Genomic DNA, 21,120 nt, shown 5'->3' on the forward strand with positions numbered 1-21,120 from the left:
TGTATCATCTTTCAAAGGAAGCCCAGGATGAAAACTTTTCTTATACACTGGCAACCCTGTTTCATCAATATTAAAACCATTATTAAACCCAGACACGATGGCTGGGAACAGCTTTAAGGGGGAAAAGTCTGAATATATCTAAGAGACAAGAGTAAGGGTATCCCCTCCCACTTAGAAAGTTTCTGGTAGAAAATAAGGGAGAAGAAACCAGGAGAAGAAGAAAGTCAAGTGAAGATCCTCACAGCTAAAATGTGCAGTTACAAGAACAGGATGATGGGAAAAAAACTACAAAGGAGGGCCTGGCTCTAACTGCTAAGCCTTGTTTCAGCGACCCCTCCATCTCTGCAGAGCCTTCCTCGTCCTGCCCATAACCACAACCTTCCAGAAAGTCAGTGTTGCTCCTATGAAACCTTAGCCACTTAAGATAAGACCTAAGCATTCAGACCCCACCCCCTGATCACCGGTGCCCTTCAGCCAAGATCTGTATCATGAAAATAACAGGTCTCCTGTCAGGACAACAGTAGCCTATTTTTTTCTTTTGTTTTACAAACATAAAATTATATTGGAATGAAGAATGTGCAGCCGCTGCCCTACTCTGCAGCACAGGCTGGCCTCCTCCTGACAGGGCTCCCCTCTGGCCTGCCCGTGCCCACCTGCCCCAGGAACACCTGCTCACTGCCATCTTAGCCTGCGTATGCTCCTTCCACATGCTCAGTCTCTCCCAGTCTCTGTGAGGCTCTGGACTCTGGGGGGATGGGGACTGGGGCTGGTCCAGGCCTGGTAGGACTGGACACTCACGGCCTCATGAGCAGGTGAAGGCTGTTCCTACCCCAGCTGGTGCTGTCTACACTGCTGGAAAGAGGGTCATGGATAGAAGAAGCAGCCGTCCCGGAAGAGCGGCTCTGGGGGCTGAGCCCAAGCCCACCCGGCTGTGGCCACTGCCACCAGCTCCTCACCTCCTCTCTGATGTGTTCCACTTGCTCCTCCAGCAGCTCGTTCCTCTCAGTTAGGGTCTTGTTCTTCTTCAACAACGACTGGCCAATCCGAGCAGCCAGTTCTAAATCCCGCTCTTTCTATGAAAGGCAAAAGGGAGAATAGACATTCAAAACACCTGTGTTTCCTGAAGGAGCCAGGAGTGCTCAGTGTCAACTGAGGAAAACAGGGCATTTAGAAATAACAAAGGTATTAACAATTCACCATCCATGCACCCACCTTTGATACCTGTTCAGAGAAGGGAAACGCTCTGCCCATGTAATGTAGAGCTACGCAGACCTCAGGCAATGGGAGGCAAGCTTTAAATCCAATGAAAACAAGTCTCTGTTCCTATGGGAGAAACATGCTTTCCAAAGCATTTCTCTGCAGTTGCTTTTGGCATCTGTGAAATCACTTGATAATCTGTCCACCTGAGCACTGGGCTATTGTATTGCCAGGGCCTGGCACGTGGAAATATTCAGTTAACTGCTTGTTGGTTGAATGAGCGAGCACAGAAATTTCACAATGCTTTTGCAATAGAGCCAAGAGCTGACGCAGGGAGGCAGGCTTCTTAGAACATATGAAGCAGGAATTTACTGAGCTCCCTATATTTACTTCATATGAAACAAAAACGTAAAGTTACTCTGAAATACAAGAGCATGTTTCTTTTACTCAATGGAGGCTATTTGGGTTTATTTTTATTATTATTTTAAGATTTATTTGGTAGAAAAAGAGCATCAGTGGGAGGATCCAAGAGAGAGAGAGGGAGAGAGAATCTGAAGCAGACACCCACTGAGCATGGAGCCCAACAGGGGGCTCGATTCTAATGACCTGAGCCGAAACCAAGAGTTGGATGCTCAACCAGCTGAGCCACGCAGGTGCCCCTACTGAGATTTACTTTAAAAAAATACTTTCAAGTGGTGCCTGGCTGGCTCAGTGGGAGGAACGTGCAACTTTTGATCACAGGGTCGTGGGGTTGAGCCCTATATGTGGGTAGAGATTACTAAAAATAATAACAAACTTAAAAAAATTTTTTTAAATACTTTCAAAATGGAGATAATGCATAAAATTGCCCTACTTCAGAGACAAAGACTGTGTTAAAAACAGAAGTTTCTGTTAGTTCAGCTGATGACATCACTTATACGTAGCAGAGTGGTACACAAAGGAAGATCGTTAGTGGCATATAAAAGGTACAGCTGCTGGGGCGCCTGGGTGGTTCAGTCAGTTGGGCAACCAAATCCTGATTTTGGCCGAGGTCATGATCTCAGGGTCATGAGGTTGAGCCCAGTGCTGGGCTCCATGCTCAGCAGGGAGACTGCTTGAGATTCTCTCCCTCTCCCTCTGCCACTCCCCCTCTGCTTGTGTGTATCTAAAATAAATACACAAATCTTTTTAAAAAATAAATAAATAGGGATGCCTGGGTGGCTCAGCAGTTGAGCAACTGCCTTCGGCTCAGGGCATGATCCCAGGGTCCTGGGATCAAGTCCCACATCAGACTCCCCACAGGGAGCCTGCTTCTCCCTCTGGCTATGTCTGCCTCTCTCTATGTCTCTTGTGAATAAATAAGTAAAATATTTTTTAAAAATAAATATAAATAAATAAAGGTACAATTGCCTCTATGAGAGGAAAGATGTTCCTTGACAGTGCAGACAGCAGGACAGATGCCATCACCAAATGCAGACTCACCCATGCCTGAGAGACTGTTTGCCACTGTGGTTAGATTCAACTTGCTCCCTTGTAGGGATTTAGCAAGGGGAGAACTCTGGAAAACTAAATCATTTGAGAAGCTTCTACTAATTATTCTGTCCAGCTGGTGTAAAAAGCAGGCAAATGGGAACATGTAGTTTAGAGCAGGAAAAAGGCTGGGGAGGAGTCTTAGCTTCAGACCAGCTACTAACAACAGGGCCTTGGGCCAATGGCTTCCACTTAACAAGGATTAGGTACACACACTCCAGGTTAGCTTTTTCCAAACATAGGGTATAAACCATCAGTAGGTTGAGAATCATTTTTGTAAAGGCAACTGATATTTTGTTTCAAATGAAATTCAACAGCACTAAATTGAAATACCGACGTGCATTCTACATAATAAGGGCATCAGTTCACGTTTATGCTCTGGCTTGTCATATATTTATTTGAGTACTGAGTCAAACGCAACCTGAGATGCGTTTCTTACAGTGGGTATCACTCAAAGGTTTACCTGCTCCGGGCAAACCCTTCAACTCCAGACCTGTGAGATCAAGGTCTGACTGAATATCCCTGGGACCCAGTTGTCTCATCTGTTAGATGGAGAGGGGTGGTGGGGCAGACTGGCTGGGCTATCCTTGAAAAAATCTTCTAGCATTATGATTCAGAATTGTATGAGATTTTTTTTAAATGGCAGTTTTTATTTCTAACTTCTTATATATCCACCAAATGATTCCGCGCACTAGCAGCACATCTTCCCTTGCTTATCCAAGAGTTTCACTGACATATGAGCTGAGCAGTGGAGGTCTAAGTACAGCCTGAGAAGACTCTGGATTTCAGGAATCTGGCACTCTGTCCCACGCGTGGGATAATGGTGACTTTCCTCAGTTTCCCACAATTCCGAAACCTGTCACTTCTCCCACTGCTGCCCCAGAAGCCAGCCAGGTGTCACAGCATGGGAGCCACAAATACTTCCAACTTATTCCATAATGTGTGCCTCCTCGTACGCCTGCCAAGGAACAAAGGGGAGCAGTGACTGCCCAGTGAACTGAGATGCTCATCTCTGTGTACTCATCCCTCCTGGTTAGTGTCTTCCAAGGAGGGTTTTCATTCAGCTCAGTGGCCCTTTATCACTTCTGAGACTCAACATGTGTGCTTATTTGGTACGCGGAGGAAAGGACTCAAAGGAATTGTGGGAGGGAACCTCTCTCCAGGCCGACTTAAAATTAGCATCTTGTTCAAATAGTTTCGGCTGGCTAACACTCAATTAAAACTGCAATACCAGTGTCCATTTCTCTTTGGAAGTGGTCTCCACAAACCTAACTCAAGTCAATGAAATCTCTCTACCACAACAAATTCTCAGGTTGAATACCCAGCCAAGTGTTTAATGTCACAGGCTTCACTGTTCTCCACTGCCATCATGCATCCATCATGACATGCATCATATTAAGTTCCAACGAGCACAGACATTCTGTATGCCTTAGCTACATTCTGTGTGCAGACTTCACGGCAAACAAACCAAGCAAAAATTATAATTATGAAAGCCTGCTGGGTGAGGCCAGCTGGAGCACCCGAAGGATGGTGAAGACTTCCCAAAGCACATAGAGGCCAAAACCCAAGAGCAACGGGCAGGGGGAGAAAAACCAATGGGCTGTGCACTCAGTGAAGCCCCACACCTTCCCCATGACACCCCAAACCTCACACCTGGGGGCTCCTCAACCTCCCTGCCCCATGGTGGAGCAGCTCTCACCTCATCTACACCAAAAATCTCATCTTTATAGTAATATAAACAAAAACTCTCTACTGGGGTGGGGGGGAGCAAGAACTTCTAGTAAAAATATTTATGGATGAAATGAAAAAAATTAAACAAGTTACATGGTGTCTAAAAGTTATCGAAGAGGGGGCATTTGGCTGGCTCAGTCAGTAGAGCATGTGACTCTTGATCTCAGGGTTGTGGGTTCGAATGGCTTGTGGGTGTGGAGATTACTTAAAAGTCATCTAAAAATAGTTCAGCTACAAGTTACAATAACTAAAAACTTATTGTAGTGGCTCTGGTTTTTCTTTACTAAGAGGACAGGTTGGTTTTCTCCTGGAGGATTACAGGAACGAAAACATTCCCAATTGCTACAACCAGCCAACATATGAAAAGTGTTTACTACTAAAAACAGGAAAACAGCTAGGAAATGACCCCAGGGTTGAACTATAGTGGGAATGAGAGATCACAAATAATTTAGGCCCTTGAAAATGAACTATTAAAAGAGCTGGTTCCCTCATTCGTCAGGAAAATGTGGCCAGGTGGATGGAGCTCGTTCCAGTTGCTCGCTCCCTCTTCCTGTCTGTGTTCTCTTTTGCCAGTGGCACTTGTGCTGTCTGACACAGCCCTCGGAGATGCAGAGCAGCAAGCCTCCCACTTCATGGCTGACTCATCTCATTCACCAATCTCAGGATAAAAAGCATGACTAAGGGGCCCTCGGAACAACCCTCTCCAAACTGGGGCGTGGGCTGGGTGAGGCAAGCTCTGCCCAAAGGTAAATCCAAAGGCAGGAAGCCAAGGCAAGCTGCAGCATCGGCTTCCCCTGAAAGGCAGAAGCAAAAAGTTCCCCGCTGGCCCCAGGCTTTGGCATCCTGTGTACATCTCCCCAGCGCCCAGCCTGTGTGTAGCAGGCCTAGGAACCAAAGCCAAGCCAAGCAAAACACAGCACGTACGAAGTCACGTGACCGAAGCAGTTAAACTTTAACCGGGAATCCGCCTAGTTCCTAAGAAAGGCAGTGACTCAGAGGTGGTCCTTATCACGACAAGAAGAATGGCATTATAGATAAAACACAGATACACACAGACTACAGCCAAGGTGAGCTGCTAAAAATAAAGAGAACAAAGAAGGCACAACAAAACCACCTGAAGAAAGTGTCCCACAAATATTCTTTCCAACAGCTCAGTTTTTAAAAAAAGATGATTGCATGCTTTCTGCAGCATGACACTTGCTTGGGAGATTGCCGGGGGGGGGGGGGGGGGGGGGGGGGGAAGGACTACGGACACCTAGTATCTGCACGAAGGGCTATAATCCCAAGATCCTTCGGGAGCAACCCTCGGACTTCCAAGCAGAGACAGGTCTTGGCCTGTGGAGGGATCACCAGGCCCTGCCAGTTCCACCCCAGCAGAAGCCAAGAACTGGGGGCAGTGGAGGCAGCATCTCATAAAAAAAAAATATTATCTGGTTTGTGCTTTTAAAGTAAAAATGTCCCTCCAACAACCAACAGGCCATACTCTCCAAAACTAAATAAAAAGAGCAGCCCAGGTGGCTCACCGGTTTAGTGCCACCTTCAGCCCAGGACATGATCCTGGAATCCCAGGATTGAGACCCATGTCAGGCTCCCTGCATGGAGCCTGCTTCTCCCTCTGCCTGTGTCTCTGCCTCTCTCTCTCTCTCTCATGAATAAATAGATTTTAAAAAGGGTTTTTTTTTCTTTAAAAAAAAAAAAAACAAAAACCCTAAATAGGGGAGTGAATGCATTGCCAAATGCAAGTGTCATACGCATCACAGTTACCAGCCTGGGTGGAAAGCAGCTGTGCAGCCATGAAGGCATCTTCTGTCCTCTGGTTCAGGTCCCTTTGAGAATGGGACAAGCAGTTGCACTTCTGGCTAAGAGCTACCACAGAACTGATGAGATGATGCAGGGACAACAAATGGCTTTCAGTAAAAATCTACCCTCAATAACAGGCATGACAACAGCTGCAGACATTTATGAAAGGCCTGTCGTTTCCAAGGTAAGAAGAGAAAAGAGGGATCCCTGGGTGGCGCAGCGGTTTGGCGCCTGCCTTTGGCCCAGGGCGCGATCCTGGAGTCCCGGGATCGAATCCCACGTCGGGCTCCCAGTGTATGGAGCCTGCTTCTCCCTCTGCCTATGTCTCTGCTTCTCTCTCTCTGTGTGTGGCTATCATAAATAAAAATTAAAAAAAAAAATAAAAAAATAATTAAAAAAAAAAAAAGAAGAGAAAAGAAACCACCCAGATGGTCCCCGCCTTGGAAAAGCTTCTAGGTAATCCAGCTGTGTGAACAAGACAAAGGGACCTGCAGGATGACTCCTGTGCTGGAGGCTCAGGGGGGTACAGACCATTGGGGGCCGTGGTGATGGTCAGCTTCGAAGGTCCCCATGAGCCCAACAGCATAGAGCTCAAGGCCAGGGAAAGACGGGGCAGGTCCCTGGCGACAAGCTAGAGGAGATTTCAGAACATGATCAGTGTGTGCCTTTGGACACCACAGTGAGGACTTCTAAGTGTCTTTAAGTGTGTGTATGGGGGCGTGGGGCAAAGTGGTCACCACAGGCTTGGGTTGGGGGGCAGCTGTAGAGAGAAACAGAAACCTGACAGCTGAGGCTCTGGGGACCAGAGGAGTGGAATCACCTTGGAATGAAAAGAATGGTCCTGATGTAGCCCTCTCAGAAGACCTAACAGACTAACAGTGTGGGGTGAGTTATGGATGCTGGAAATACTAGGGAAATACTAGAGGATGTGGACAGCCTGGCACTGTTGGGGGAAAGGACACAGTGGGAAGGGGTCTGTGAAGAACCATTTTCAAAAGTCAGTGGTGTCAGGGGCACCTGGGTGGCTCAGCAGTTGAGTGTCTGCCTTTGGCTCAGGCCAATTCTGGGGTCCTGGGATCAAGTCTCGCATCAGACCCCCTACTGGGAGCCTGCTTCTCTCTCTGCCTATGTCTCTACCTCTCTCTGTGTCTCTCATGAATAAATAAGTAAAATTTTGAAGGAAAAAAAAAAAAAAAGTCAGTGGTGCCAACCAAGCTAGCCTCCCAAGTACCTAATGCCAGCCCATATGGCAGCAACGAGAGTACCACCAGAAGGCCTGTGTCCTAAAATGCCTCACATTGGCCCTGTCACACAGCCCAAAACCTAACATCACTTATTTGGGGTTGAGTTGTTGGTACTGCCATGACATGCAGGTGGCCAGGCAGTCTCAGCTCTTGCCCACATTCTACCTGGCTATGGAGGGCTGGCTATAGGGGAAGGAGAGGAGCAGACTGCTGGGGGCAGGTGAGCCCTGGGGAACTCAGGGGAGAATCCAGAGAGTCTAGCCCTCAGAATATAAGAATACTGGATGTACAGATGCGAAAAACAGAGGGAAAGAGAGACATAAAAAATGGGATACATAGATGTCTCCCGAAACTCCAGGTCCCACCACTCCTGTTCCGTCCTATGTTTCAACCTTGTCCTGCCACTGGCTGAAAATGACAACAATGATTTCTGTGTCTTGCACATTATTCTACTCTTGTTCTGGAGATGAGCTAGTGACTGGTGACATGATCCAAAGTCAATCTTGGTTCCAGAGCAGAAACAAGGGTCTAGGTAAGTACCGGTGCCATCAAGGACTGACAACGTTTAGAGATGGGCACTTACTCAATATATACCTAGAAGAACCTGCTGTGTTCTGGCGAGTTCTAGGCATGAGGGTGCACACATGGTGCTCATCTGTCTGTAGAGGTGTGCACAGGACCAGGATTCCCAACTGTCAACAGAATGCTAAGAAGAAACCGAGAAAACCAAAGTCTTTGAAATACTAGCAGCTCATCCAATCCTAAGCAAGTTTTCTCATTTCTTTTCCCCATGGTGATTTTGATTATTTCTATGCTGCATAATCTCTCCTTAACCTCATGTAAGTTAAAAAAAATTACAAAGATAGACTAATGATGTATTTTTCTGACACTTGCAGATATCCTTAAAATACAGTGTTAAATGTAAGGAAAAATCTCACACTGGGTTTTCTAGCAAATATTCCTATTTTGTGTCATTAAAACATTCCTTTTAAAATCTAACATACCTTGGACAAAGTTACAGCTACAAAGACCTGTAGAGCTACCAGTTCAAAAAGTAAAGCCATGGTACCATACCCTGGGAGGGCCCCGTTTTGGGGATTTTTCACAGAGAAGACAATAATGTATGCTTTAATCAACAGAAGTTATAACCAGTCAATCATAAATGGCTCTCTGCCTCCCCGGAAACACTTACCTCCTCAAGAAGCCGAGTGACAGCATCTATGTCATTATATGTCTTAGTCATCTGGCCAACTCTTTCAGCACATAAAACTGCAAGAAAAAAAAAGTGGTGATGAACTCCTGATGTCACAAACCAGCCAAGCAAATGACCCCCCCTAAAAAAGCGGCCCTCATGTCGTGCCTGCATGTTGAGCACAAAGGGTCGCTGGTTCTGCCAGGTTCAACCCACATGAGCTGAGCAGCACTGGATTTTGTTTCCGAGTTTCAGGGAAGAGCCTCAGGGGGGCTCCAGGGATGGGGTAACTCTGGATCCTGCAAGGTTCTGACTGTGTGTGTATGCGCATGCACTTGTGTGCACACTTAGAGGTGGCGCTGAGGACAAGGCACTGGAGAAGGGGTTCTGGCCTCATATAAATTCAGCAAACTGAAATGGGTCGGCCGCAGGGCCCCCACTGTGTGAATTATCAGAATCACAGGGTCTCTTGCTAACCATAGAGACCCAACCACATGGACAGAGTGGGGTCCTTCAGAAAGCGGCTATTGGTATAGTTAGCAAATAGCAATCCCAGCTGATCATTTCATCATGGTGCAGCCCCTCCCCTCCCCCTGCAAATGGCCTAAATTCTAAGGCTATGCAACCAGTTTCTCTACCATGAAAACTAGGGTCGTAGATTCTTTTTAATCAACACCAAAAAGGCCGATACCATTCCTGCCATACACAAACACACGTGTTTGTGACGGAGTGATATTTCACCACATATATAATTTCTTGTGGTCGTAAGAGGCTACATGCAGGCCACTTTAGGACATGTGGGCCTTTGTTCTCCTGTTGAAGAAAAAGGTTGTGCGATGAAGGAACACTTTAGTCCTAGGCTAAAAAAATAGCAGGGTGGTTTTATTTTAAATCAATGACAAGGAATTGATTTGCAATTCCACAAACACCAAGAAAGTAGCATAGGTTTTATTCTGTAGAGGAAGGAATGAATGTAAATGGGTTTAGGACTCAAGCAGTAAACATTTTTAGACTTGCCACTTTTGCAATAAGTAACATCTAAGTAACTCTTTATAATTAAGACTCTACAAAATAATTCCTTAAGAGGTGAAGACATGCTTCAGCTTTGACAATGACCCACATTCAGTAACAGCCCAAGCAAGGCAGTTGAGAATTAAGTGTATTACTAAGCTAACCTCCATAGCCTTGCTAATGGCAAGCTGTAACTGGAATCCGATAGGTCTCTAAATATTTTATTAAATGCAAGTACAGATCATCCTAGTGAAGGAGCTCAGAGAAATCCGATCCATTGGAATGATTTTCTAGCTTAAGGAGACCTGAAATCTGGTTCCAAATCTGAAACCCCCTTCCAGCTTTCTCCTGAACTCAACAGTTCTCTGGGAGCTGGGAGGAAATGCACTGCCTCAAGCACTTTTGCACTTTCATTCCTTCAACCTCCAGTGGGGCTGACTTCAGGAAAAGCAAGAGTTGGTTTAAACCAGAATTTAATTGGATGGAGGTGGAGTCCAGCTCAAATTGCTGTAAATTGTTCAACAGCTCGGGGTCATGAGAAATCCTTAAGGGAGGATTCCTGCACCCCTGCAGGAGTTAGTTTTCATGCTGGACAACTGTGCTCCAGCAGTATTGTAGGAAAAGATGCAGAAGGGCCCCCAGCCCGCCTGCTGGCCCCGCAGGCAACCATCAGCAGGCCTGGCTCATTAACCAGAAACAGACCCCAGCAGTAACAAAAGGCCTCTGTGCTGAAACCGGTGTTGTGACTAGGGGGCCTGCTTAGTGCCCACCTCTTACCCCCTAACTTAGAGAACAGAGTCCTCTGCTGTTGTAGAGAAAAAGAAAACCCAGCTCGACTTTAATTAATCCGGCTCCACATCACTGTAACATAATAAAGAGAGCAGGATTCAGAGCTGCTTTTTCCTCCAGGATTGTAGTCATCAGAAATCATACTCACATTTTTTAAGCTAATTTTTAAAATTAATCATGTGTCGATAATCACATGCAGATATAAGAAGTAATACAGAGATCCCTTACACCCTTCACCCAGTTCCCGTGGTGGTAACATTTTGTAAAATTATATCACAACCAGGGCACTAACATTGATACAGTCCATGAATCTGATTCAGATCTTCTCTTATTAACTCCTGCTCATCTGAGTGTGCATGTGTGCACCTGCTGTGACTAGTAAGTAAGCTCTAACAATCATATTACCTATGCATGTAGGTTTGTGTATCCACCGCCACAAAGATCCCTCATGCTTCCTTTTAAGAAGCTTTAACATGCTTTAACCATTGATCCAATAAGATGTACCCTTGGACCAGTGGTTTGCTTTCTAGCATTAACCAGTCAGACACATATTATTGCCGTGTGTGCAGTGACAGGAGGGCAGGTGTAACCTTTCATGTTCAGTTAGGGCTGCAGATTGTGAGGTAGAGACCTTCCAAAAATCCCCAGGCCTTTGAGAGATCCCAGCTTCAGAAGTCAGAGTCACAGATGAAAAACCATGGTTGACCATGAGTATGTGCATTGTTATTCCAGTTATATTTAAAAAAAAAAATACATTTAATCCCAATGGGGACAAGAGGGACTGATTTATAGTAAATACACAGTGGAAAAAAATCAGGATAGCCATAAAAATATTGACATTTCGATGGCATTATAAATTTTAACTTTTTTTGTAGTGACCATGCATAGTGATGGGGAAAAATTACTTAAAATATTTTTCAGAAAATATACAGTTGACTATAATATAAGGTCCTGGAATCCTCCCTGATGCAACTTTTTAGAGAAATCAGTAACAGAAGCAGCAGACCTTTACTGAGCACATTTCCTGTGGCCATGTTCAATAGCCCTCTCTTCGGATTATTGATAAATACGACAGGATAGGAACTTAAACCAACCCCATTTTATAAACGGGAACCTGAGGCCCAGAGAAGTTAAGTAACTCCTCTGGTGTCATACGGCTAGCAAATGGCAAATGTCAACATAAGAAGAGGATCCCAGCAGGGCTGCAGTTAACATTTATAGAGTACCTGCTATGTCTGGGGATTTTATGTGTTTTTTCCTGAATCCTCACAGCAACCCTACAGGGTAGGTGCTGTCATGATGACCATTCCACAGATGAGAAAACAGATGTTAAAGGACCCAACCAAGATCACAGCCAATGAGTCTGCATGGCAAGGACTGCACTTAGGTCAGTCTGGCTTGCATCTTAAGCTAGGGAGCCACAGAGGATACAAGGGTGAGGCTGAGGCCAGCACACATCGACGACATTCAAGAAGCATAAACAGAACAAGAAACATCTGTGGTGTAAGGGAGAGATCCCTGGCACTGGGGCTCTGAGGCTTAGGTTTCCATAGGGGACTCTACCAAGGTCATGAGGCCCCAGACAAGACCTGCCATGTGTGTCTTGGGTTTCTCTTCCAAGAAATGAGAGGGCAGGGTTGAGAACAATGAGGTGGGAAAGCAACCAACAATGCCCTTAAACAGTAAGATAAGTACAGGCTGCACCTCCCAAGCACTGACTTTCTAGATACTCAATCTACAATAAACCATGGTCTTGTTTCTCTCTCCATGGGAACAACATTCCAAATGGAGGTTCCAATTCAGACCAAGGGGGTGCTAACAAATCAACCCACTTCCACTCAGAGGATGTTCAAAAAAACAAAACAAAACAAAAAGCCACAGTAGCAGATCTCTGGGTGGCTCAGTGGTTTAGCACTGCCTTCAGCCCAGGGCGTGATCCTGGAGATCAGGGATTGAGTCCCACATCGGGCTCCCTGCATGGAGCCTGCTTCTCCCTCTGCCTGTGTCTCTGCCTCTCTCCGTGTGTGTGTCTCTCTCATGAATAAATAAATAAAATCTTTAAAAGAAAAAAAAAAAGCCACAGTAAAAGAACAGCTGTAAACCTCTATAGTAACATGAGAAAACTAGGGTCTAAGACTCTAGAAAGAGAAGTATAACCTACACAGGCAAAGCAGATATACCGTACACACAGCACAGTTCTTGCAGTATCACACTAAAGTGCATCCCATGTGCAGCAGGCTCTGTGCTGACCAGGAGAGAAGACCTATGCCTTCTGAGGGCACCCAGAAAACACACAGCCCATGTGCCCCATCAGGGCAACCTTGGGCAGGGGCCCAGCATGTGTGAGGCCTGGCAAGTCCCTTTAAGGAGTCTGGACTTTCACGATGGGACAGCAAAAGCCACTGGAGGGTTCTCAAAGAGGGAGTGTTCTGGCTACAGTAAAGAGAAATGGGGTAGGGATGGGGGGGCAGGGTTGTGGTCAAGGCTGTTGATTAATTCAAAGAAGTGGCTGTGAAAATGGAGAGGAGTGGTCTCTTGAGAGAGTTGAGACAGGACGGTAAATCAGATAAGATCTGGGCTTCTCACTGGGACAGAGGGTACATGAGCACTCTGTTTCCTAGGTCTACTGCACCACCCCACCCCATCCACTCCCATCCCTGCCCCCAGCAAGACAGGCACATGCATTGGAAGGCCAGAAGCACAATGGGGTTGACCTAGTGCAAACACCGGCAAAGGGGACAGGGGTTGAGATCCCCATGGAATAATGTGCCATGTCGTGTACAATGCCCTGCAGCAGGAGGCCCCCTACAGGAGGAACACCCTCCCAGAAGCTGGAGGTACTAAGTCATGGTTCCAAAGGATCCAACTTGCAATGAGAAAAGAATCAAACACTTGAGTGGGCAGGTGGAATCATGAAGGCAGATTCAGATGAGTGGCCCTGGGCTGGCTGGGCAGGGGGAGGGAGGCCCGTACTGGGCTGTCAGCTAACTGGAGGAGGGAGGAGGGTGCCGCTCTGGGGTGAGAGGTGCAGGCAGGCCACTTTGGCTGAAAATCAGGAACGCAAGCTTTATGCAAAGTAAACCACCCCCAAAACAATTTTGAGAATAAATGCTGGCAGCCATTTTACAGTTCCTGTTCATAGACAGAAGATGCCAGCCAAGAAATCCCCAATATCTACAGAGAGCAGGCCCTGAATAGAAACCAGTCCCTGCCTAATGCAGAGATGATGATGCCAGGGAAGGGAGCTCAGGGGTGATGACCTGAGGCCCAAGGAAACACACACAGGGAAGAAAACAATGGGGTGGGGGGGCCTCCAGGGTCAGGCCAGACTGGGCATCCAAAGGAGCCCCAGGGCATGCGTGGGAGAAGTGGGCAGGGGCAGTGCAGGTGGTGGAGCAGCCAAAGCAGGAGGTCAGAGGTGGAACGCAGGAAGCCTGGCCAAGGAAATGGATGGCAAGAAGGTTCCAGCACACAACCCGCTCTCCCTAGGAACTTGTGCCTTCTCATCACATTAACAGGCTTGACAAGGCCCCCTTGACATTTTGGCTTTATCAGACTTCTCTGAGAAAATACGGTTGACAGCCCTCACTACTCATTTATATACTGGGTTGTGGTGGAAAGATTCTCCTAAAGTTGTATAAACAATTAGCTCTCACCACTTCTTAACCTAATTTTGATGATATTTCTCCTATGTCAGTTTTACATATTTTTGGAGCAAATAAATATTTTGCACACATACAAGTATGTATGTATACAACCATAAATGCACATTTACATAAAACTAAATTATAAAAATATATACGTGTGTGTGTGTGTCTATGCCAAGACCTCAGGAGACACAGCTCCCTTATAATAACACGAAGACCAAGTCACCAATATCCATGAATGGAGAGAAGATATTCATAACTGTCCATTATATTTGCATTTTGCATTGTTTGGCTATGTGTTCCAGCCTATTTGTAGGTCATTTCTTTAATTAATTAGAACACTGTTTTTCAACTTTTTTTAGAACCTGATTTCAGTCCCTCTCCTTGATAATTTCTCCTCTTACCTTAAAATTTTTTGAAAAGTAAATTTTATTTTCTATAATATTTATAAAAACCATAAACCTATCGAATAACTTCCAAAATGCCCAGTTGAGACAGGAGCTGGCAGTTAGGTGTCAGAGAAGAGAATGGTCCACAAATCAGTGGGTTATCCCTCTCTTCTGTGAGCAGGAATAGCAGTTGTCAGTTGAAAAAGCATCCTCAGGGATGCCTGGGTGGCTCAGTGTTGTGCCTTCAGCTCAGGGCATGATCCTGGGGTCCAGGATCTGGTCCCACATTGGGCTCCCTGCATGGAGCCTGCTTCTCCCTCTGCCTGTGTCTCTGCCTCTCTCTGTGTGTCTCTCATGAATAAATAAATAAATAAAATCTAAAAGAAAAAGAAAGAAAAAGCATCCCTACATTTGGCCCCCAATCCTCCAGGAAGTAAACCTAATAAGTACTGCCCTGCTCCTGGCAAGGGCTGGAAGGCTCAGAACCTGAAAGCCAAGGCTAAAAAGATCCCCATGAAATCCTAAATGAGTCACAACTGGTGCTAAATTTCCAGGCATTGCAAAACAAATGTCCTTTATTTAAAGCTTTGTCTACACATTTTTGAATTTAGTCAATGTTCTGCTTTAAAAATCCTCACCAGCTCTGCCACTACCAACAAACAGCAACCTCAATTCATATATATATATATATGACATATCAGAACCATCCTTACCTGGCTCCTAGCCTGCCACCCATGGCCATTCTCCATCATAGCTCATGCTCACCCTACGATGCCATTCTTGGTATCTGGCTTGGAGCCACATGTGCCTATTTCCTTCTGCAGGGACCATCTCTCTCCTGCTCCTCCCTGTGGCCCAGCAGGACAATAGTCCACCATTGTAAAAACTGTGCCTTTCGGGACACCTGGGTGGCTCAGCGGTTGAGTGTCTGCCTTCAGCTCAGGGTGTGATCCCGGGGTCACAGGATTGAGCCCCACATCCACTCCTTGCAGAGAGCTTGCTTCTCCCTGTGCCTGTGTCTCTGTTTCTCTGTGACTCTCATGAATAAATAAATAAAATCTTAAAAACAAAAAACAAAAACTGTGCCTTTCCCAGTCAGCCTTCCCTTGGAGGGCAGCTAGCTCGCAGACACCCAGACCTGGCTGATTTGGCAAAGCATTTTGATGAAAGCAACATCTTTATTATTTATTTATTTATTTGAGAGAGAGAGAGAGAGAGAGAGAACATGCAGAGCAAGTGAGAGAGAACATGAGTGCAGGGAGGAGCAGAGGAGAAGCAGGCTCCTCGCTGAGCAGGGAACCCAATGCAGGCCTTGATCCCAGAACCCTGACATCATGACCTGAACCAAAGGCAGACACTTAACCCAACTGAGCCACCCAGGTGCCCTGAGGGCAGGGGGACATCTGTAAATGGCTATTCTTCCCCAGCCATACAGCAGCAACCAACCCCTGCGTACCCAGGCCTGACACCATGCCAGTAGGTTAGACACGTGTCCCCATACTTTATGGCAGGGGACCTCAGGCTCTGAGAAGTTAGATGAATGGCCTAAGGTCACAGACTTTAGAAGTCCCCTATGCCCCTATGGAAGAGGAAGAAAAAAAACCCATGTCCACACAAAGCTGCAAAGTATGCAAATGACTACGGCAGCATTACTCCTGACAGTCAGAATGTGGAAACAACCCAAAGGAACCTCTCCTGATGAATGGATAAACAAAATGTGGTAGTCTGTGCCTGTCGAGTTCTACAGCCGTAGAAAGGAATGCAGGTTTGGTACACGCAGCAACGTGGAGAGGCCTGCTTAGAAGCAGCCCAACACAAAAGACCACAAGCTGTAGGATTCCTTCCTGTGCAGTATCCCATAGAAGCAAGTGAGAGAGAAAGCAGATTCGTGGAGTCCTTGGGTTGGGAGCGGGAATGGGACTAGCCATGAACGGGCATGAAGGAGCTCACACGGGTAGGGCGTTCAGACGTCCTAGAACTGGACTAGGGTGATAGCTAAACAACTCAAAGAATTTCCTCAAAAGCATTACACTGTTCAAAGTAGCTGAGTTTTACACTATTTTAAGTTATATCCCAATATTTTAAGTTACCCAAACAACACGTAGCTACATAAACTGGAACTAGACAGACTGTATTCCAAGCACTTCCCCGCTACACAGCAATGTAAAAGCCTTCGTTTGTTATCTTGATCCCCAACCGAGCCCTCCTCAGACCACAACTGTGTAGCCACAGCAATCCCTCACCTCAAAATCAGCACTAATAAAAGGCACATAAATGGACTAGTTCACCCCACAGAGACCACGTCTGCTTAGATGACTGTCAGTAAAATTAGCTCTCATGATACACTGGTAAAGAAACCAAGAGCCACCTCTCTCCAGTTTTTGAAAAGAGGGACTCTGGACTGTCTTCCCCAGGCATGACACATCCATTCTCTTTCCAAGGTAGAGTCTCATCCCTGGCATCGCTGTTCTCCTTCAACATCTATCTTCAAAATAATTTAGACTTGGCCCAACAGTGCAAGTGGATTAACTACTAAGACCCATAAGACACATGTTATTTGGGGGGACACCTAGGTGGCTCAGTGGTTGAGTGTCTGCCTTTGGCTCAGGGCATGATCCTAGAGTCCTGGGACTGAGTCCCGCATCAGGCTTCCTGCATGAAGCCTGCTTCTCCCTCTGCCTATGTCTCTGCCTCTCTGTGTCTCTCATGAATAAATAAAAATCTTTAAAAAAAAAAAAAGACACACATTATAACTTTTATAACACAAAATAACTATTATATATATATATATAATATATATATATATATCACAAAATAACTATTTTGATGCAGCCCTTGAAGTGGGTATAGGAAGAGGGTGAAGACCCACCCAAAATGGCCATGGCCACAACCATAACGGACATAAGTCTTACAAATGTCCCATGTCCCCTCCCACCTGGGCTATGTAGGTCCCGTGAAGGCAATGCAGTCTTATTTGGAAACCAACACATAACTGATACTCAAAAAACAATAATAATAATAAAAAGGAAGATTCTGTTTTCTCCCAGACCAGTCTTTGGAAAAAAAAGGCTCATGTCTAACTAACACCCCAGAGAGGGGTGAAAACAAGGCCCCAGTGTATATTTTGTCACCCCAAGATAAGCAAATGTCCTAGAGAATCACCTCCCCTTTCCTCCCAGCTTCCTGGGGGGGGGGGGGGCAGAGAGAGAGAGAAGCCATCTAGAAATGGGCCATATCAAGTCTAGTGTGGCACAAAGAGATAATGAAGTAGGAAACTTCTAAGAAAGAAGCCGTGTTAAAAAGAAAGGCATCAACTCATAAGTAGCAGTGGTCTTAAGCCAGAAAGCAGATGGGCCGACTTCCTTACTGATTTCCAGTTAGGGCTCAACACCTGAAAACTGCCCTTTGTGCCAAAGACTGATGTAGCCACTCACATCCTGGCCATCAGCAGCTACCTCTGAGGACAGAACACAGGCTCTCCTGCAGCCATGGGCTCAGAAAACCAAAAACCCCAGAGGATTCCATACACTCTTTTCAAATGCCGCCAGCTGCCAGGAATCGGGTAAGGAATCTTGCAGTTGGGTAACAACCTCAGGAGCGTCCAGATGAGGAGAAATTACGAGATCAGGCTTCCTTGGGCACTCCTTTGAGAATGTGGTACAAATCTGCCACACAGGAAACGATAAGGAAGTGACCACAAAACTTGACTATCTTCGCCAGTGTTTTCCTGGTGGCTGGTGCCAACACCCTGCTGGGCGCAGAGGGGGCATGATCTGCAACCCCACTCCCAGCGGCATGGAGATGTACCCCCTGCCTGCTCTCGCCCCGAGGCAGAGGGTACCAGGACAAACAAGCAGAGCCCTCCTCTGAGAACGCCACACAGCCCAAAAGTGCTTGAGGTCAATTCTGTTTCTGCACTGTTCAAGGCCTCCGTGGCCAGAAGACACAGAGCTGAGACATGTTCTCTGCAGAGGACAGTGAGAGCCAAGCTGCCTCTCGCAGCTGCCTGGTGTGAGCAAGCTGCTTCTCCCGGAAGCCCGGTCGCCCTATGAGCACCCACTCTGTGCGTTAAAACGATTAAATGAGATGCCAGGAAGGGCCCTGAACTCCATCAGCTTCATGCCTGGGTGTGGTGGAAGGCAGACCCCCAGGCAGGGTGACATGGGTGGAACTCTGGACAGGACAATCTAGCTGGGCCTCAGTTGCTTGGACTGCAAACGGGAATAGCATTTATTTCAAAGGCTGTTTTGAAGGTTGAAGGGTGACATTACAAAGTGCCTATCACCCTCACAAGGTGACTGGAAGAAAATAAACGTCTCCTGTATTCACAGGTCTTAGAACAATCCAAATATTAAATCCGTCCTTCAGCTGTCAACCAAAAGCACTTCTTTTTTGTTTTTTGGTTTGTTTTTTAAATTCTTCTTGAAATTTTTTTTTAAAGATTTTATTTATTCACGACACATACAGAGAGAGAGGCAGAGACACAGGCAGAGGGAGAAGCAGGCTCCTGCAGGGAGCCTGATGCAGACTCAATCTCAGGACTTCAGGATCACGATCTGAGCCAAAGGCAGACACTCAATCACTGAGCCACCCAGAAGTCCCCAGAAGCACCTCTTTTAGATCAGTTAGCAGGGAAGAAAACCACCTAAACCAGCTCAGAATCCAGGGAACAGTTATGGCCACATCCTGCAAATAATTTCACTATTCGAGAGCACTTCTCTTCCACACACACACTTGCTTCCCTTAACTCAAGACCCAGGTGGTGTGACGGTGTCGGAGAAAAGCAAGGTCCTGCCCAGCAAGTGGCTTGCTCTGGGACACAGGACTGGCCACAGAAACCAAACCTTCCAAAGCAACCTCTATCTTGTGATCTATGCCCCAGATTTCCTTCAGGCTAGAAGCCTGTCTCATGAATTTGATTTTACAAAGAAAACTGAGCATGTTGGCAATAAACTTTTTTTTTTTTTTTAGCCTACTGTCTTGAAATTATTGACAATTCACCCCTATAAGAGAGCTAAACTTTTTTTTTTTTTTTTAAAGAATTATGTATTAAGGGGGAAAGGGAGAGAGAGAGTCCCAAGCGGACTCCACACTAAATACTGAGCCTGGTGCAGGGCTCAATCTCAGGACTCTGAGATTATGACCTGAGCTGAAAACAAGAGTCAGTTGCTTAACTGACTGAGCCTCCTAGGCACCCCACGACAGCTAAACATTTTACTGGAGAAAGGAAGGAGGTAGTAGGGTGGGAAAAAACAAAAGAGAAGAGAATGTAATCCTAAGATGGCAAATACAGAGCAGTGCCCACTTGAATATGATCATAAAGTAGGGACATTGTGTTAGGGGATGTCAACAAAAAGAAGCCACCTCCAGTTGACCTGTGAACTGGACTCAGGCATTTGGAGGCTCCCCTTCCCTGTCCTTGGAATGTGAGTTCAGCTTGCCTTTCCTGCTCCCAGAGGCAGCTCCAGGGACTCGGCCTTGAGAAGATAATGTGGTGTGGAGAACACCTGCATGGTATGCGTGACTGAACCCAGTTAAAGCCTCTATATCAACTTCTAAGGTTTGGCAGGTGGGTGCCGAGATCCACTCTCTTGTTGCCACCCAAGATAAGCCTTGTATGAAAGTTCTCTTTGCTTATTAAACATGTCACCTACCAATCTGGAGTGGCCTGCCCTCTTCATCAATCCCTACCCATGGAGTATGGGGGCGGGTTTCAGATTACACCGGGAACCTCCACAGGGAGTTGCAAACCAACACCCATGGTTATCTATGAGATGTGGACCAGCACAGGACAATGTACACTGGAATCAGCTGGAGGGCGTGTTAAGACCCAGTCTGCTAGGCTCCACCCCAGGGTGTCTGGCTCAGCAGGTCTGAGGACAGGGCCTGAGAATGTGTATTTCTGACACAATCCTGGGCAATGCTGATGCTCCTGGGACGGGACCCCACTTTGAGAACTGTTAGCATAATGGTTAAGAGCAGAGGGCCCTTGAGCCATTCTACTCAGGATGAAATCATTACTAGCTCTGTGACTCTGGACAAGGTCACTTAAGCTTTCTCTTATAAACCTATAAAGTGGAAAATTATAATAGCACTTAACCTCATTTAGTTGTTTTAAGGATTAAATGCACAAATTCACATAAAGTACCTAGAATGGTGCCTGGCACACACAGTAAGTACACAATAAACACTGGATCTCATCATCATCATCTGGCTCACCGTTTGTTTTTTTTTTCTTAAAGTTAAAAATATGGATATAGGAAATATTTGAAATACAATTTTTTTTCTTCTCTTGACTAGGCTATAAGACACTGCTCCAGAATCTTGTGTAGCCTTTAATTTAGAATCATATGGTTCAATGACTGGTTTCTCAAATCATCTTACTAATAAGCTCTATGGGCAGTCACACTTTCATATGCACGGGAATCTCCAGAAGATCTTGTTAAAAGGTGGGTTGTGACTCCATGGGCCTGGGGCCTGAGAGTTTGCAGCACTAACCAGTTCCCAGGTGATGTGGGCACATGGGCTACATGCTGGGTTGCACAGTCATAAGGAACATTAGCTGATCCAGGTAAACCCGGGCTGGTCCTGGCTCCACAGGAGCACATGGA

General features: G+C 46.1%; 1 protein-coding gene across 14 annotated transcripts in view; it reads right to left on the reverse strand.

Annotated features, from left to right (window-relative positions):
- TRAK1 (trafficking kinesin protein 1) overlaps nucleotides 1-21,120 on the reverse strand; it is a 181,810-nt gene that overhangs the window by 36,320 nt on the left and 124,370 nt on the right. For 13 of the 14 annotated variants that reach the window (XM_072793212.1, XM_072793213.1, XM_072793205.1 and 10 more), the window contains 2 exons: nucleotides 8,674-8,750; nucleotides 957-1,073 (listed from right to left, as the gene is read on the reverse strand). In XM_072793212.1, the coding sequence (XP_072649313.1) occupies nucleotides 957-1,073; nucleotides 8,674-8,724 (168 nt within the window). In that variant the 5' untranslated portion in view covers nucleotides 8,725-8,750. Of the gene's footprint in view, nucleotides 1-956; nucleotides 1,074-1,212; nucleotides 1,361-8,673; nucleotides 8,751-21,120 lie in introns of those variants that run through there. The other variant, XM_072793215.1, reaches the window with a different exon arrangement.

Source organism: Canis lupus, chromosome 22, assembly GCF_048164855.1.
Source record: "Canis lupus baileyi chromosome 22, mCanLup2.hap1, whole genome shotgun sequence".
Taxonomy (NCBI): Eukaryota; Metazoa; Chordata; class Mammalia; order Carnivora; family Canidae; genus Canis; species Canis lupus.